The sequence below is a fragment of the Gossypium hirsutum genome, chromosome A09 (genome assembly GCF_007990345.1).
Source record: "Gossypium hirsutum isolate 1008001.06 chromosome A09, Gossypium_hirsutum_v2.1, whole genome shotgun sequence".
Classification (NCBI taxonomy): Eukaryota; Viridiplantae; Streptophyta; class Magnoliopsida; order Malvales; family Malvaceae; genus Gossypium; species Gossypium hirsutum.
In genome coordinates this window covers 59,969,272-59,989,344 of record NC_053432.1, presented here as the reverse complement: position 1 = coordinate 59,989,344, position 20,073 = coordinate 59,969,272, and the positions used below count along the sequence as shown (strand labels likewise).

General features: G+C 34.1%; 2 protein-coding genes and 1 long non-coding RNA gene across 3 annotated transcripts; all 3 read left to right on the top strand.

Moving 5' to 3' along the window:
• The first annotated feature begins 2,271 nt into the window (after positions 1-2,271).
• On the top strand, positions 2,272-6,028 carry LOC107888991 (uncharacterized aarF domain-containing protein kinase 2). Its single transcript, XM_016813271.2, has 6 exons — positions 2,272-2,636; positions 3,085-4,420; positions 4,558-4,827; positions 5,128-5,283; positions 5,584-5,716; positions 5,887-6,028. Exons 1-5 carry the CDS (start codon positions 2,629-2,631, stop codon positions 5,701-5,703), a joined length of 1,890 nt encoding a protein of 629 aa, XP_016668760.2. The 5' UTR covers positions 2,272-2,628; the 3' UTR covers positions 5,704-5,716; positions 5,887-6,028.
• LOC121206074 (uncharacterized) lies at positions 5,899-7,138 on the top strand. Its single transcript, XM_041076263.1, has 2 exons — positions 5,899-6,040; positions 6,213-7,138. Exons 1-2 carry the CDS (start codon positions 6,002-6,004, stop codon positions 6,528-6,530), a joined length of 357 nt encoding a protein of 118 aa, XP_040932197.1. The 5' UTR covers positions 5,899-6,001; the 3' UTR covers positions 6,531-7,138.
• Positions 7,139-12,273: 5,135 nt separating this feature from the next.
• LOC107888990 (uncharacterized) lies at positions 12,274-13,235 on the top strand. The gene is made up of 2 exons (XR_001681612.2): positions 12,274-12,702; positions 12,999-13,235. It is a non-coding gene; the product is annotated as an uncharacterized lncRNA (long non-coding RNA).
• The last annotated feature ends 6,838 nt before the right edge of the window (positions 13,236-20,073 follow it).

The window sequence follows — 20,073 nt, the reverse complement described above, 5'->3', positions numbered from 1 at the left end:
CTTTAACAACTTCCAAGCTGTTAGAATGAATAGTAACATGATCATAACCCCTTTGTTGAATAAGTTTGAGGCCATTAAGAATGCCCAAAGCTCCGCATAAAAAACCGAACATTTAACAAGAAATCGATGATATCCAACAATCTAATTTCCCTTTTTATCACAAACAACTCCCCCAGCTGCAGCAAGTCCAGAATCCAGTTGCACTGCCCCATCAGTATTAAGATAAACTCGTTCCTCAGAGGTATGAACTTCAACAAAGTGCTCAAGACATCCTAATTGAATCTCTTGAGATGAAGAGAAGAAATGGATCGCCCAACTATAAGATCCTTGAACTATTTTTATTGAGCTCCAAGGTTTGCCTTGAAAGATGTATAAATTTTTATTTTTCCATATGCGCCAAATAAGCAATCCAAAAAAACAGGCCCAACTAGCCCCCTCATGAATCAACTTATTCACCTGCATATTAAGAAGAAACCAATCCTGAGAAAGAATGGAGAAAAAAAATGGAATGTACTTATTTGGATTAACCTGAGCCCAAACATCCTTAGCAGCTGGACAATCTCGTAAAATGTGCAAAATATCTTTCGAGTGAAACCCACAAATGAGACAAGAGGGATCATCTGAAAGAGCCCTCCTAACTCTTTCTACATTACTTAGAACTCTTCCCTGTAAAATTGTCCAAATAAAGATACAAACCCGTTGAGGACCAAGAAACTTCCAAACATTCTTCCATTTCTTATTTTCCAGATTCCAGTCTCCTTTCTAAGAGCCTTATAAGCAGATTTAACAGAAAAAGCACCACACAGAGTGTGACTCCAAGAAATTCTATCGGGATCTTCAGAAGGATGTGGAGGAGGGATACCCTTAATAGCCTGGATCACATCTTCTGATAGCCAAACTTGGAAGAGGTCTAAGTTCCACAAGCCTTCCTCAGTAATCATCTCGTGCAGTAGGCAATTAGAATTCAGATTAACATCAGGAGAAATATGCCTAAACAGAGGCCCAATATTGGGAATCCAATTATCCTTCCAGCACTGAATTTTGTGGCCATCCCCAACAGATTGATGTAAGTTTTCACGAAGTAACGCCTAAATTTTGGAAAGAGACTTCCAAAGAAAAGAACTCCTATCTCTATCAATACAAACTGGTAATTCATCCTTCATTTGATATTTCGATCTAAGTACACAAACCCAAAAAGCTTCCTTGTCAGACACCAATTTAAACCCCAACTTCATCAAAAAAGATATATTCTGATCTCGAAAATTCCTCAAACCAAGACCTCACACACTTTTGGTTGACAAATGGAATCCCAACTTACCAGAGCTATATTCTTTTTCCTCTCAGATGATCCCCAGATAAACTGTTTAACCAACCTTTCAATCTCATCGCGAATTTTCCTAGGTATCATCATGGACTGCATGAAATAACTAGGAATAGATAAGAGAACTGATTGGGCTAAAGTGATGCGCCCTGCTAAAGAGAGTTTTTTGGCTTCCCAACTTTGAAGCTTACCACACACTTTTTCCACCACGAACTGAAGAGTGCTACTAGTAACCCTTTGGTGAAAAAGAGGGACTCCAAGATAGTGTCAATTGATTAATTAAATTAATTAATTTTATCTTCCATGCTAAACAAGATATTAATTTAATTGATTGCAATGTTTTTCTTTGTTTTTAGCTAAGTGTGGAAGATTTGGGATTATATAACCAAAAGAAATTTAAGTTTCACGAAAAATTATTAAATTTAAATATGAGTTATCAAGTTGATTTCATTAAAAATAATATGGAACATAAAATAAAATTTTAATTTAGAAATAGATTAATTTAATTAATTTCAATATTACAATAACAAATCGGTTAACATTATCAAGGGATAAAAAAATTCAAAAATTTATTCAATTGATTTTTATGTTTTGAAATTTAAAATTTCAATATTGAAAAAAAATTAAAATTTTTTACAATGTTCAAATTTGATAATTTTTAATGCATTATTTTAGTTTTTACTATTTTTCACTTTAATTCTTTCTTTTTTTACCCCAATCAATTCTTTAAAAGGTGGTTTTTTTTTTGTGATCAAAATGAAAGTGTGAACATAATGTGAGTATATAATTAACAACCATTAGAAATTTAATAGTTGGGGGACTAAAATGAAAGTGTCCTAAAGGAGTTTACCCTTTTAATTATAATATCTACATTCAGACCTTCTAGGCCCTTCTAGAGACTTTAGCTTTTAATACAATTAAAGACAAGGCTGTACAAAATAACAGCAATGGCGTGAAGCCCAAACAAGAACCAATCAAAATTAGGTCCAAAAATACTCCACTTTACGTTTTCTTCAATCTTCTTACAAGCCCATTGAGGTTGTTGCCGCGATCTCTTCTTCTTCGTCCTTCTCTTCGCGCCGCTAGGTTTTACCAAATTCAAAGCAAAGTGAATGAAGGTTTTTCGGGCAAATATGAAAACGCGTGCCACCTTTGACTGTTAATTAGAAAGGGATACATCCATGAGAAAATGCATTCAACAGCTTCTTCTTCTTCCTCTTCGTCGTCTTCCTATTCTATTATTCAGCGTCTTCGCTCTTTAGCGTCTTCAAAGCTACGTTTCTTTACCTTTATTTCTCTATATCTCCATGTCCAGGTTCATCTCTTTTCCCTTTCCAATTTTTTAGCTTTCTTTAATTAAAAGATTCTGGGTTTCTTTTCTTGCCTGGGTTACTTTGCCTGGGTTCAGTTATTTTTTTTTCTGGGATTGATTTCTGTGGGAGTTTAGGGTTTATGTGTTTTGAAGCTTTTTCTACGATCGTTTTCTCTGGGAGTTTAGGGTTTATGTGATGATCACCTTAATGAATGGATTTCACAATGAATTATTACATCGAGGGTTTGAACTTCTTGCAAAATCTGTTTTCAATAGCTTGGTATGTTGAATTTAAAGAATTAAATTAAGAAAGATTAATTCTTGGTGCCATGTTGTCTGAAATTTGACAATTGGAGTTTGAATACTTACCCTTTCTGATTAAGAATTTAGAATTGCTTCCAGGGTTTATAGAATTTACTTGTTAAATGATGAGAGAATTGTTGGGATGCAGATTTTTGACATTTGCCAATATTAGGAAAGCTGCGCAATATGCTATTTCGAATCCAACAACGAGCCATTCGGAATTTAGGAAGTATGGAACAGTTGTTACTATCGGGTTGCGGTTGCCGCAGTATAGAGTGTACTCCCACTATAGGTTCAACATTGGAGGAAAGGCTCCATGGGTATTGCAGAATACCAAGGAAGGGATATCCCGAGGTTATTTTGCCTGGAACCATTCATTCCTTTCCGCGAGTAGTGCAGTGACTCATCATGCACAAGTTGCTTGGAAAAAGTTCACCCGTAAATGTTCTTTGAGTTGTCATCCATTCCCTTACATAAGGATGGCTCAAGCAGTAAGCTTAGCATTGTCCCGCTCTCACTTGATAGTTCCTGGTATTTTTGGCTTGGGAGGTGGACGACTGGCATTGTCGCAGAGGAAGGTAGCAGAGACAAATTATTACCCATCACCAAATTCTTTGTATAGTCGTGCTCAAGATGGTCATGCTTTTGTTTCTTCTATACTACTTTCAGTGATAGAAGGTGTTATCTTGCTAGTGAGGGCTATCTATCTTACAATTTTGTTCTCTCCGAGTATAATAATGGCACCATTTGCCGACTCTTGTGGCCTCAAATTCAGGAAAATATGGCTTGAAGTCGTGCATCGCACACTTGAAACGGCAGGTCCAGCATTCATAAAATGGGGTCAATGGGCAGCAACGCGACCAGATCTCTTCCCTAAAGATTTATGCACCAAGCTTTCAGAGCTTCACAGCAGGGCTCCTGAACACAGCTTTGCTTTCACAAAGAAAACTATTGAAAGAGCATTTGGCCGTAAGCTTTCTGAAATATTTCACAGTTTCGAAGAGGAACCGGTGGCTTCTGGAAGTATAGCTCAGGTGCACCGGGCTTCTTTGAGATTCCGTTACCCTGGTAAACGGGTCAAGCCCATGTTAGTTGCAGTAAAGGTTAGACATCCTGGTGTTGGTGAATCAATTAGGAGAGATTTTATGATTATCAACTTGGCGGCGAAATTATCAAAGTTCATTCCAACTCTTAACTGGTTGAGATTGGATGAGAGTGTCCAGCAATTTGCTGTTTTCATGATGTCTCAAGTTGATCTTGCCAGGGAAGCTGCCAATTTGAACCGTTTTATATATAATTTCCGAAGCTGGAAAGACGTTTCTTTTCCTAAGCCTGTCTATCCACTTGTGCACCCTGCTGTTTTAGTGGAAACATATGAACAAGGGGAAAGTGTTGCACGCTATGTTGATGAATTTGAAGGATATGATATGGTTAAGGCCAAACTTGCTCATATTGGAACTCATGCGCTTTTAAAGATGCTTTTGGTAACTGCTTTGAATCGGTTTTCTTATGCTTCTGTAAAATTTTAATTAATGATTATTGGTTCCCATTGTCTTGTTTATTTGAAAAGTAAGAGTCTGGTACGATACTGGTAACCAAAAGATTACTTCTTTTCTTCCAGGTTGACAACTTCATTCATGCTGACATGCATCCTGGAAATATCCTTGTTCGGGTGTCTCATAGCAAGGCTTCTCGAAAACGGCTCTTTAAGTCAAAGCCTCATATCATTTTCCTTGATGTAGGCATGACAGCTGAACTTTCTAAAAGTGATCGTATAAATTTATTGGAATTTTTTAAGGCTGTTGCTCGAAGAGATGGTCAGACTGCTGCTGAGTGTACACTTAGATTATCACAGCGACAAAACTGCCCGAACCCAAAGGCTTTTATTGAGGTGATGTAAATAACGTAATCTGAGTTGTCCTAAAGGCTTTTAGGACATTGAGGAGTTTGGAAAATGCTTTCTTTGTTATCTTCTTATTTTCCCATATAGTCTACCCGTTTCAAATGCTTTCTTTTATGCCCCCTATCTATACTGGTTTGTCAGTTTAGATGAATTCTGAACGATCTATCATCTATAGTCTTAAGTTACATCTTTATTCTACCATCCAACCTCCCTTTGTTTTCCATATAATTTGTTCATCTCTATATCTGTGTTATTGCTGCTCGGTTTTCTAATATCTTATTTTAACAGGAAGTAGATGAAGCATTCACTTTTTGGGGTACCCCGGAGGGTGATCTAGTCCATCCGGCTGAATGCATGGAACAACTGCTCGAGAAAGTAAGGCGTCATAAAGTCAATATTGATGGCAACGTATGCACTGTTTTGGTCACCATGTTGGTTCTTGAGGTAACTCCATTTCATGCAAGTCCAAAATTTTCATTTAGAGCCTTTGACCAACCAATTGAGATGTCTTTTTCAACTCCGTTTCCCCTTGTGAGAATTCCTTGTCTGCATGTTATGTATTGTGCTTTATGTCTTTTTGAGGGAAACAAAATAAATCATGACTAGTTGAGCCTGGAAGTTAAGAATGGGAACGTATTCCCATATCGGGATTGTTTCCTAATGTTCCTAGGTTTGACTTGTTGAAATGCCTGTATGATAATTAATTCCATTATATCATGTTTCGATGCTCGTTTAAATTTGTAGGGTTGGCAAAGGAAACTTGATCCAGGATATGATGTAATGGAAACACTACAGACGCTGCTACTCAAAGCAGACTGGGCAAAATCTCTTTCCTACACCATTGATGGGCTGATGGCTCCATGAAAGAAATCTTTAGGTTCATATGTTTCTATTTCTATAAAACAATTTTGATAGAGCTAAGACAATATTATCTAGTGTTGAAAATCAAATTTTTGAGCTAATCTGAAATGTCATCCTCTTCTGTAATTATTTGTTACTTTCAACAATTCATTGCTGTTATATTTATATCTTAGTCTCCCATAACAGAGAACAGTGGAAGGAAGGGCTAAACCAGAGAAAATGAAGTGTAGAAAGCTATTCTTTTTCTTCAAATTATTTGTTTAATCACATTGAAGCACATTATCTTTCTCCTTGAATAAAAATGGATCACCATTCTGGTAGGATTCAACGGCTGAAGCTGGTAATGCTCTGCTCTTCCATCTCCTTATCTACTATCCCTCCATTGATGACTGAATTTTCCGGGACGTGTTGTAATTCACAATTGTAGCCAGTACATGATATGGCACAAGATCTTTGAATACACTAGCTTCTCATGTTCAAGTATTACCATCATGGTTTAAACAATTTTGCAGGCTGCAGGGTTGAGGAGTCTTCACGATATACTGAGGGGGGTGGAGCTCCGCGATCACTTTGCTGCTCAGCGTTGGAAAAATGAAAAGAAATATATTTTCACTTTGATTCAATGGTACTGGAAGTTGGAATATCGTTCCAACGGCACCGTCAAACGCCATGCATCAAAATCTAACAGCCTTTGCTATTGCTCTTCTTCTTCCTCTTTGCCCCCATTAACAGCCACAAAGATTTGGCTGATAATCAAAACCCAAATAATGAAAGTTTTTCAGATTTTTTTGGTTGAAATCAGTGAATCTACCGTCAACAACAATAACTAATCTTCATTGTCACCGGTACTCTTTAAAGAAGTAAATGGACATACATAATTGACACAGTGATGATTAATACCATCAGCGGCCAAAGATCCCACCAGCGTAATACTTGGCTTTGTAAATTCTACTAGGAAGACAATCGGAATTAGAAACAAGTCGCAAACATTGTTGCATAACTAAACCCATACTTATTTTTTCGAAATACATACCTTGTCCCAAGACGCCTAATAATACCCTTTCTTGTACCAAAATGAGTTCATCATTTTTCGGAGTGCCTTGCAAGTATCCAATGGAATTAGGAAAACACTCCTGCAATACACTGGTAAAGCTTGGGCCACAGTTTCTATAACAACTTATTCTTCCAACTAAAGATCCGTTTACTGAGGTGTTCATGGATGAAAGAGAGAAGCCTTGCTATGAGACACCAGAACATAGTTGTCTGCTGAGTGTTGTAGTGAATAGGATAAGTAAGGTTGATTTCACATAAAGTTTGGAGATGTAAGTAAAATAATAGAGAAGCTTGTGATGAGATGAAGCGCTCTAAAGAAGTAGGGTGCTTTCGTTTTACATAGGATGAAAAAGGTTTTTAAGCATCTATACTAACATAATTTCATCCACTTTTGATTAACCAAACATTAATTCAATTAAAAAAATATAATTTCCTTTTTGTTTTGAAGAAAAAATGAGATGAAGAATGTAGATATTATTTAACATAAAATTTTAAATATTTTTATTAATAGTATTTAAAATTTATGGTTATATAAATTATAAATTCAGTTCGAATAATTATTTTAAAATAAAAAATTACAGAAATAGATTTAAGATGCTACTATGTATATGTATACATATATATCTTTATGAAAAGATATGAGAAATCTTAAATCCACTTATAAAAATTGTTTTATTCCAGTAACCGTATATAAAATAATTGCCCACCCACTTCACTTATAACTTCGTATTTTTCTTATTTCTAATTCACATAATTTTTCTTTTTCCATTTTCAATTTCTCCCCTATTGATTTATAATTACTTTACTCTTTAGAAAACGCGTTCATCTATTATCTCTCATATAATTTGTTTCGGATAAATTACAAGAATAGTCATCTAATTATACATTTAATTCCATCTTAGATTATTTTTTTTCGATTTAGTCATCTAATTTTTTAAATTTAAATATTTTAGTCACTCTCCTATTATGTAATGATCTGATTTTAGTGGTATCGAAAAATTCAATTTTGAAACCTCATTTCCATAAACTCAGTCCATAAATATTAAATATGATCATTTACGAGGATAATATAAAAATATATTAAGTTTGGTTGAGTAATTTTTTCAAATAATGGTTAATTAAGCTTTAGGGACTAAATTGTAAAAGTTTAATTATTATAGGTTTTTAATTGGCCAAAGATTTAAGGAGTTAAATAGCAATTAGTCAAAGGTTTAAAATGATAATTAAACCATTTCCAATAGGAGTTAGTGGATAATGATGGAAGATTCCACTAAACTTAATTAAATATGGATTAAGTTTATTAAAACATGATTAAATTAAGCAATGAAGTATTAATTATGGTATCAAAAACAAATGACAGTGGAATGTTATCGTCTTCTTCACTTCTCTTAACCGCACAAGCATAGAAAACCTAAGGAAGAAACCATTTTGAAGCTTCCGTATTCGGCCATTAATTAGTAAGTGAATTCAAGTCATTTTCTTGTAATTTTTATGAATTTGAGGTCATGGGAGATTCATTTAGCTAGCTCACGTACTAATTTGTGAGATTGTTAAAGTTTTAAAAAGTTTCCATTGTTGATTTCTTGAAGAATTAAGCTTGAAATTGATAGATTTTAAGCTTAGATTATAAAAAATGGCTAGATTGTAAAGTTAATTTAGCTTTTTGTTAATCTTGTTACATTAGGGACCAAATTGAATAAATGTAAAATTTGTCATGAAATTATGTTAAAAGTAGAAAGTATAAGGTCTTTAATGATAATATATGAGATCAAGTTTTAATCTGAAGCTTGAATAAAAAATTATGCTTATCCCGTTTAAGGACTAAATTAAATAAAATATAAAATTTGAGAGAAATCAAAAAGTAAATTTCTATAGGATCATACATATCATAGCTTAGTATGAAAATGTTTGCTATTGATTAGTAATATGGCACAATTGTATAGATTAAGATTTGGATCAAAGTGAAGTTAATTAAGGAAAAGCTAAAATTGTTTATTAGTCCGTAAAGAATCAACTTGTTTTGGTGTTTTGAATAGGTAAGTTCATATGGAACTTACTATCTTATTAAATGTTATGTGTGATTTTTTGTGTTTGATTTTATATATATGCTTAAATATAATTAGAACACTAGTGAATTTGGCATGTATAACTAGTAACGGACCAAATTGAAAAGTTATGCGGTCATCGAATATTATGTAATAGTACAGGGTACAAATGTGAAAGTTGATTGATTATAGGACAAGTAAATGAAATATGTGACGATATGAATTATGTATGATTACAAAGGTTGGTAATGAGATATATATATACAACAATGATGTCTGTGTGAACTTAGTAAAAGGTTAAGATACGATTAGCATGCCAATAAGGTTATATGTGCGCTTGACGAGATGTAGCATTTTTTGTATATTCTCGAGTTATATGTGATATAGGTTTAGCCCGGATGGGTAACCTAATGTCATTTTAGCTTGTATGAGCAACGTGATTCACTCGCGTATCTGAGCCTGTTTTACTATAGTTCCATCAAGCGACGTTCATTTTAATTGAAATGGAAAAACTTGAAAATGTATTAAATATAAAATGGTATATGTTTATAACTTGTTATGTGATATGAAATGGCTTTGGTATTAAGTGATGTTATTCATGATATGTAAGTATTTCTAACCTAATTGGATGTTAATGTTGGCATGTGACTAGCCAATACATATGTGCCAAGGATAGCCTATAAGTTTGTCGAATTGATTGTTAGTTACCATATTTTAAACGACCAAAGTAAGTATAGTATTTCCAGTTGAACTTGTTAAGCATTCTTAATGCTTACTTTAGTTGTTTTGTTTCCCTTGTAGATTGTCACATTGTGGATCGAACCAGATTGACACAAAGCTAACACTATCACCGAGACGGTAGAATTATGTCTATTTTGAGTTTAGACATTTTGACATGTATATAAGGGTATCTTGTTGAGTAAATTGTCATTTCTAATTTAATTGTTATATGGTAAATGTAGGAGTGGTTAAATTTGAATGTTTAACATGGTGTTTAACTTATAGTTGCATGATTTGAGTCAATGTTGATGCCTTACGAAGGAATATCATAAATTTTGTATGGTTTAATATGTTAAAAATTATAAGCTAGCTAGTTGAAATAACTAGTTGGATGAATGAACTTAAAAATGGCAAGTTGTAAATTAGCTATTTTTATAGGTTTATAACACCCTTAATCCATCTCCGTTTTCAGATTAGGGTTACGGAATATTACAGTACAATTATAAACATTTAACATTAAATAGATATAATTATTCAATATAATTACAATAATAAAAAACACAATTTGATCTATATTAAAAATGCACTTATGGACCTGTAACCAAGCATATGGGACCTTAAAAGTAGTTTTGGAACATTCTGGGATCGATTTGAAACAAATTAGAACATTTAGGAAAAAAGTTGAAAATTTTGGAAACAGGTCACACATCCGTGTGGACAATCGAATTTTGTACACACAACTGTGTCCCAGCCCGTGTGGATATTCGAAATAGGGTCACATGGCCGTGTCGTAGACTATGCTATAGACTGTTTTAGATCACACGGCCATGTCGCAGGCCGTGTACCAGACCATGTGAAACCTTGTAACACCCCAAACCCGGCCTAGACGTTATGGCTGAATCTGGTGATGTCACTGTCAAAACCATTTTTTTGAAAAAAACGAGAATCGACTTTATTTGAAAATGAAAATTAAAACAGGAGTCACCACCGATCTTTATTAGGTGTGATCGGATCACCTAGAAATTTGGTCATTTTAATAAAATACTTTGATTTACTAAAACAACGATGTTGGTCTACGAAATTCGAGAAAAATGGTTCGGGAGTCGGTTACGTACGTGGAAGGGTTAACACCCTTGTAACGCCCTAATTGGTACCTAATTGATTGATTAATATCCTAATGTCGAATATTGAAAATTTTGAAAAGAATTAAAAATACAATCCATTTTGTTAATGTTTGTTTTGAAGAATGCTTGAATTAAGTTGAAACAAGCATCAAAAGCCTACTCGTCCCGAGATAGCAAAATGCCACATTCCGTAAGTTAGGATGCGACGTTGGAATACTCGAGAACAAGTTTGCCCTTAAGATGTATTGAAAAACTTCACGTATTTTGAAACTCAAAAGGATATTTGGCTTTTTAGGTTTAACAAGAAAATCGAAACCCAGTGAGTTAAGGTACGATTTCTTGAATTCCCGAAACGCAAAATATTGCCTTACTTTGAATAAAAAAATGCGACATTTAGCAATGTGCGTTTATTTTGTTTGGAATAAAACAGTCCATATTTAGATAAATACTTTTGAGGTTAATGTGCAATATGATTTAAACGAAATGAAACAAAAAGGAATATAGAGCACAACAAAAAAAAATACATGAATTAAATGCTGGGTCAATGAATGTCAACAACATGAATATATTAACAAATAATTTATAGAGCACATAATGGACATGTTCACATAATGCACTATTTTAAGAGATTAAAATTAATAATCACAAAAGAATGAAATGAAATAATATATGAAAAATTTTGAAGTGAGTAAAACGATTTAAAATAAATAACAAATGAAACAAGTATAACTAAAGAATATAAAAAGGGGGTTTCAAATGGACAATATACATAGATAAAATAATATACAAATAAATGGCAATAATATAAGAGATACAAATCTATAAATCGAAATACACTCAATGTCAATAATCTCATAACATGCTCTATTCAAATACCAACGTTTATAATTTAAGATTAAGGATAGATGATTAAAAAATAAAGCAAATAAAAATGTATCAAGCTTTTAAATGAATATGAATAATGTAAAAAAATGTAGAAGAAAAGGAATTTGAGATTGATAATATATAAAACATTTAAAGATAAATTATATATATAAACTTTAAAGTAATTCATACATATAAAAATTTGAAATAAATCATAAGAATAACAATAACAATAAATCACATAGAATAATAATATATAAATTAGTTTTATAAACAAGTATTACGCAAGCAAAGAATTAAAGTAATATATAAAACAATATATATATCTAAATAAATAATGTACATAAATTAAATTAAATAATAGTTTAATATAAATAATATGTATGAAAATAATAATGTATAAGGGTATTTAAAATAAACATCATTTTTAAACTTTAAAACAAAGAAATATAAAAGAGAATTTTAAAGTAAATCAACTATATAATAAAGCAATTAAAAATATACAAATGAAAGTTAAAAAAAACGAACTAAACTAATGTAAAATCAATGAAATAGTTTAAAATAATATGTTAAATTTTTTAAAAAAAAAGAACAAAAGAATTACGTAAACTAAAAAAAACTCAATTGAAACAAAATCAAAGTCAAGAGGATAATTTATAAACAAACCAAATTATTAAGACAAAGTTAAGGACCGGAATGAAATATGCACAAACAAACGAGGATTAAAAATGTAAATAACCCAAATCCCCAAAACACGGTGCTTCAATGCGGACTAAAATGCAACAGATACAAAATTCTTTGGCAAAATGTTTAAAAAGTAAAAAAAGGGATAAACAGGGTCTAAATAAACAACAGCACAAATGAGGAGGGTTGACCGCGCAAATTACCCACTTTAGCCTGGAATGCATAGACCCTACCCCTTTTACCCAAACGGCGCCGTTTAAACAAGCTTATGTAAACCAGATTTTTTTTCTAAAACTCATTTCTGCACCCTTTTTTTAAAAAAAAAATCAGAGTGCTTTTTGCTCTCTCCCTTCCTCTTTCTATTTCCTTTGCTTGGCCGACTCAAGGGCCTCATCAGCGTCCCACGTGCCTCCACGCATCGTGGCTCATGGCTCTGGAACGACGAGAACGAAAGGCGTCCCTTGGCCCGATATGCACGCCGGAGAAAGGGGCTCCGATGGTCGAAACCGTAGGTGGGTTCCCTCGCTTCTCTCTTTTATTTGTTTTTTTAAAGGAATTTTTAAAAGAAAAATAAAAAAAATCAATAGAATATGAATCGTAAAATCACCTTTTGAAACTGATTTTCTTTTTTGATTTCCTTTTTTTGTATTCAATACAATTTTTTATTCGAAAAAAACCCCTAATATAATCAGTTTTTTTCTTATTTATCTTACTACCCTCCTCTATTTGTTGCTTGCTGTTTTCTTTCTTTACTTTGCGTGTCTCTTTGCTATTCCTCTTTCGTTTTCTTGTTGTTTTGGTTTTGCAGGTGCTGTCAGAAGAGGCCGGTGGCAGCGTTGCAGGAAGGTCAGAGGCTAGGGTTTGCTTTTTGAAAAATTTGTTTATGTTGTGGGCTAGGGTTGTTTGGTTTTGGGTCGGGCAAATTTGGGCCTGTACAGTCATATGGAATGGGTTTGAAAACAAAGCTAACTCGATAAAAACCTTAAGCTTATAAACCCTTATTTGCTTCCATTTATTTCAAAACATTTATTCTTTTGCCTTAAAATCCTTTAGTGCGAAAACTTGTTAAAAACTGTGATGTTTAAGCAATACAGTTCGTGATTTAGAAAACCTTGTTTAAGTAACCCGCCGTTTTAAGAGAAATCATTTCGTTAAAGCATGCATAAAACAAGCAACAAAACCAAAACCACAGTTAAAGTCCATACAGACAAACTCTCCAAAAAAAATACCAAAACTTAAATAAAATCATAAAGCAAAATAAAACAGTTCTATGGCGAGTGATCACCTTCGAGTCATCCGCTGCACCGATCTGCCTATCTATGTGCATTACCTGTACAGAACAGATAGATGAGTGGTGAGTTTACGTAAACTCAGTGTGTAACCCAGCAGAATTAAGCATGTACAAACACAGAATATCAAAAATCAAACAGATTCAGATTTGGACCGGGGCCCATATTAGATACAGATACAGATTCGAGCCAAAGCCCATTTCAGATACAAGTACAGATACAGATATGCAAATCAGATATCAAAATCCTACCCCCATCCTTGACACACCATCTTTGACAATCCCTACACACCATGTGGGATTTAAAACACTCATCCAACCCTACATACCACATTGTACCCATGCGGCACATATCAGATTAAGTGCAGCCAAGCTGCCAGAATATAGGCGATAAACGTCTTTCAGAACACTTCCTCCATATATATATCATCCCAACCCCAATATCATATACAAAATATTCAGTTTCAGATATACAGATTAACCATGCTCACATGCTTACGTATGGATACAACATGCACATACAGATACATTCAACAGATAAGTCAGTTATGCCTATGTACACAGGACAGAACAACAGATCTTCAGTTTTCAGGGTTTAGATAGGCCTTATCGATCTACAGTAGGCCCACAGTTGTTTAGGATAACCCGTGAGACCCTATGTAAAATCTTAGTATAATGGGCCTACACGACCGTGTGGCCCACACGTCCAGCTTGGCCTTGCCCGTATGGCTCACACGGCCTAACCCAATAATCGACACGCCCGTGTGTCATGTCCGTGTGGGCCCATACGCCCAGCTTAGTTTAGCCCATGTGGCCCATACAGCCACACTCGAGCCACCACATGGCCGCGCGCTACGCACGGTCATGCCTTCATCGATCACACGGGCATGTCCTCTTACACGGCCTACCACACAAGTGACCATACGCTCATGTGGCGTCAACAGTAGCCTTTTTTGGCTTTTGTCAAAAACTCATTTTCTGCGTTTCGGGTACACAACGGTAACGTTTTGATACGAAACTACTCCCAAGCCTTCCGAAACCTAAACACAACATACCAAACACTGATTTAGCGACTACATTCACTAATTTGTCAACAATAATCTGGTTAAAAACTCGACTTATTGACAATGAAAGACACCGCTAACATCTATCAAAAACCGAATTGGAAATCACAGTTCGACGACTTCCCCTACACCACAAAAATTACAACGTCTTAGCCTTCAGAAAAATAGCGATAAGAGGAATACAAACGAAAGTCCAACTTATCGATTACATGACAACCACCAGCTCGAAACACCCAAAACGAATATTAGAGACAGAAGTAAACAAAGGGAAGGGTTTAATTCCGATGGAAATTTGGGAAAACAAAAATAGCAAAAATGGAATTTTTCTAGAAATAAAAGGAACATCAAATAGCAGAGAGAAATTTTGGGAAAAGATTCTGAAAAAGAAAATAATCCCAAAATTAAATCTAATTAGATATTCCCCTACCTTCCACTATCTACACAACCACAACTACTTCAAAATCCCAAGACCACTCAAACACTCTCACATACTCGAGCAAAATTAATACCCACGCTCATGCAAGGATTCGAACACAGGTCCTCCAACACCCTAGTTCCCTTGTCACTCAAACCAGTAGGCTCATTCTGATGTGATCTAACAGAGAAATTTATATAAGCCTACTGAACCAGAGTGAAACTTGGGTAAAAAATAAAAAAATTAACAAAGTGAGACTTGAACCCAAGACCTCATACACACACTCAAAACACTTAGCCACTGAAATAGATACACAGTCACATTTTCTTAGAAACAGAAATATAATATTCAGGGCGTTACAAACCTGCACCTAAAAACAATAAGATACATAGCTTTGTTTGACACACGACCGTGTGACAGCCTGTGTGCACTAAAATTTACTTCTAAAACAAGGCAATTTTTACACCTATCTTATTATCAAGCCAAGCCTAAAACCACCCTTTAAACATCATCAAATACACCTCAAAACAATTCAAATAATGTCAATTTCATACAACCTAATTGCCTAACTAATGTACCCTAATTGACACCATAATTCAATCATTACATACAAAGGCATTCAACCATAACCAAATCATACATTTATCTTACTCAAACATTAAGAACCATAAACCTTATCAACCACATCATTACATATATCAACCCAAACAAAATAATTTATGACCTACACTTCTCAAAGGAACCAAATCCATAAGACATATATCATTCATATATATATACAAGTATTTTACAACTAATATAAAACATAACCAATGTTCATATAAAAACAAATCCTATATACGTAACCTTTATAAGTACTAGCTATACACAAAATGACCATTTCTAGAATATTAACATCTTAGGTACATACATAATTTATGAGACCAACCAAAAGCAAAATACCATTAACTAAAAAGTATCCTAGGTACATGTCAGAACCCAAAAGAGATATTCACCAAAAAAGAAGTCAAGATTTGAAGTTGGATGTTGAGTTGAAACTTAAACTGATTTATGTTGTACCTAACCTGGGAACAGTCTCAAGTTTAAATACTGAGTGAGTTTCAATTGCAATTTAAATAACTTGGATACTTAATTCTAGTACATGTCAATGGTGTTTAAAATTAACAAGAGCATTATACGCTAATTAAGCTTCACAAATCCATTCATTAAGACACTAAAGATGCATTCTTTCCATTTTAATGCCAAATATATTGAACTGATCATATAATGTTCTTTATAATGTACCACCTTTGCCCCAGTGCCTGACAGATAATTCCGTAATAATGATATGTGCCCAGCGCTGATCAATAGAACCTACAAATATATGTCCCACATTGTTCGGTAAAACTGACAATTGTATGTGTGCTCAGCATTGGTCGGTATATCCAATGAATATATGTGTGCCCTGCACTAGTTGGTGAATTCGACAAATGTATGTGTGTGCCCAGCACTGGTCATATATCCAATGAATATATGTGTGCCCTGCACTAGTTGGTGAATCCGAAAAATGTATGTGTGCCCAGCACTAGCCCGTGAATCCAACAATAATTACTATAAACTGCATAATATAAATTCCATCATACCATAATTCAATTCTTACATTAATCACCAATGTTCAATTCTATGAACTATTGTATAAAAGTGAAAATATTCTAGAACGACATATTTTATGTGCTAATTGCATGCTTATTTTGAGTATGATCCTACTAATTTGGATTATTTTGTGGTCTTTTATTTTTTTTAGGGACTAAATTGGAGGCAAGAGGAAATTTAAAGGCAAAAAGTACGAATTTGAAGATATAATGGGCCAACATGCAAAGAAAGAGAGAAGTGGTGCCAAAAATGCAAACACGGAAGACCCAATGACTAAAATGCAAAAGAAGAGATTTTATAGCACAATACTCTATTTTAATTTCAATTATATTAGGATAATTATTAAGGATTTTTATTTAGATTTAATTCTAGGATTCATTTTCATTTATCTTTATTTATCTTTATTTATCTTTAATTATCTTTATTTATTTGTATTTATCTTTTAGAATTTCATTAGGAATAGACTAGGTTTTCTAGTACTATAAATAGGGGATGAAGTGGAACATATTTGACATTATTTTTTTCTGCAATCACTCCCTTTTCCAAAAACTCTGTCTTTTGTTCTCTCCATATTTTCTTCAATAAAAATCCCATATCTATTTTATTTCTTTCTTTCCCAAAAATCATGAGCCACTAAACCAATGTAGCACCCCAAACCCGGCTCAGACGTTATGGCCGGATCCGACATGCCACATCGAAGCATTCAAAACATTTTATATTGTTGATCCAGAAAAACTTACTTAGTGTTTTAAAAGATAATTTCAGTATAGGTTAAAGTGAATGGAAGCTGTGCACCAGGTAGGAAATCGGAAAAGAGGAAGTGAGTCTATCGGACTACTTAAGTACCAAGCTCCCTTCAAATCCAATCCTAGACATGCACACCGCCATTGCCACACCTTAACGTCATGTATATTTCTAGGAAACCGATTTGATTAAGTCATTTTTAGGAAAAGTGATTAATTTTGAAAAATACTTTCATTGCGGAAGCTTTGCTTGTCGTCGTGTTATTTTGAAATCAATTGTTGTTTTTTTTTTGAAAACGCGCCCTAAAGCTATCCAATTTCAACAGTTAAAATAAGTAATACTTATCTTAGTAACACATATTAAAACCATCAAGAATAATTAAGCGGCCTTATTACATTTAAAAAAAACCCAAAACCTCAAACGTAAATAAAAGGATATCCAGTTCACCAGAAGAAAATCAAACTTTCAAAACAGGTGGCCACTCCGAATTCCCTCACAGCTCCAAGCCCACTATGGTTGGGGATTACCTGCGTGGATGGAAATAAAAGGGGTGAGTTTGGGGAAACTCAGTGTGTAAATTAACCCAAGCATAGCCTATATCAGCCAAACCACAGAAACAGAATAAGTTGGCCTTAGCCCAGAACAGAAATTCAGAATAAAGCCCATAGGACCATAACAGAACAGAACAGATATTACATGTTTATGCAGAAACCCAACCATATCCAACCGTATACACCCCCGTACCAACCTTACACCGTGTGGGGAGACAACTCGACCCACCCAACCGCTACACACCACAGAATTTGCAGCATGGCTGCCAGAACAGATAATGTGATAGAGTCACCAGATACAGATAATCGTGGCAGAGCCACCAGAACAGATATATGTGGCAGAGCCACCGGATCAGATATTTGTGGCAAAGCCACCAGGACGTTTCTTCCATAATATAACCCATGTCCCCATGCATCATAAATAATATGTCATGGCATACGTATACAGAAATAGAACATCATGCTTTTCAAAAAAAATAACCCTAGGGGTATAACGGTAATTTTGCATACATAGGGGTGTTCAAGTAATTTCACTATTCTTAAGGTTTTCATACATAACATAGCCATTTACGTACAATCGGAAACACTTACTGCGTTTTCTTACCAACTTGGACCCGTTGGCCCATTATCCCGTTTTTGGCCCATTAAGCCCAAAAATATCGAAATGCACAGAATCGCGCACTCTGCAGTCTTATCACTTTAATTTACCATATACATCAAACTATTAATCTCATGAGCATTCACACACTCGCAAGATCTCAAAATACCGGCTTTTCAGCATTTCGGCTTTTTGGCTTGTGTCGATCTAGTCTATAAGAGGGTGTTAGTTACACACCTGTTTGCGACGATATGCTGACGAGATCCACACATGAACCGCTAACAATTGGATTACTAACACGTTAATCTAACTATTCAAATACAAACTACGTATTAACCCCTTACAATATTCGGCCAACCACACCTACAGATCATAGTAAGCTTATAAGAAAACAATAAGCAACTCATTAACAAATTTTTGTCAATGTTTACCACATAATCATAATTTCACTGCAAGCTGTCTTCCTGAGCAACAATCACTAAATTATTTATAACTAGAGCTATGAAACTCCAAATCAAGTGCCATTAATTTTCCCTGAAAATAGACTCATATATATTCTATAAATAAAATTTTCAGAATTTTTGGTATGGCCAATCAATACCATATTTTTCTTAAAGTTTCCCATGTTTCACTGTTTGACTAATCTGACCACTCTTCATTACGAATCGAATTTCTCATTGTACAGAATTCAAAATATGTTCTTGTTTATTCCATTTGAAACTAGACTCATTAAGATTTAATTACATAATTTATACAGCTTCTAACTCATCTCCCACAATTTATGGTGATTTTTCAAAGTCACATTACTGCTGCTGTCCCAAGCAGATTTATTACCAAATCACTCTTTCACACCTAACTTGCATGCTTGTTATTTAAACATGTATATCACCAATCAATCATCACATATCTATGATTTTACTTAAGTATAATCTCCATTTCATTATTTTAAAGCACAACATGTTAGCCGATTTTCCCCTTAGCATCTAAGGCTCATGCATGCTCATTTATTTGGCTCAACTTCACCTATCTTCCATTTTTCATCAAAAGAACATGAAACAACAACTATTTCCTTCATTTTAATTCATCATTAAATGCTCACAACACAGCTAAAAACCAAAATATGCTTCAAGAGTTAAGGTAGAATCAAGAAGAACTCATGAACATCAAGATAGAAGCAAACTACCATGAACTTACCTTCAATTTTCTTCTCCAAGTGACCGAACATTCAAGAGCTTTCTCCTCTCCTTTCTCTTCTCTAACTTTCGGCTATGATGAACAAAGATGGACAAAACTTTGTTCTTTTCACCCCTTTTTCTTTTAATAAAATTTCATATTTCATCCATTTAATTCTTTAATACAAAAGACATGAAATGCCCATCATGGAACATTTACCTAAACCATTATCATGGAACATTTACCTAACCCATTATCATGGAATATTTACCTAATCCATTATCATGGAATATTTACCTAACCCATTATCAATTTGTACCATGAATTATGGATATCAAGTGCTCATATTGTCTACAACAACATGATGGCTGGCCACTTCATGTAAAATGGGAGGTTTGTCATGCAAATCCTCCTATTT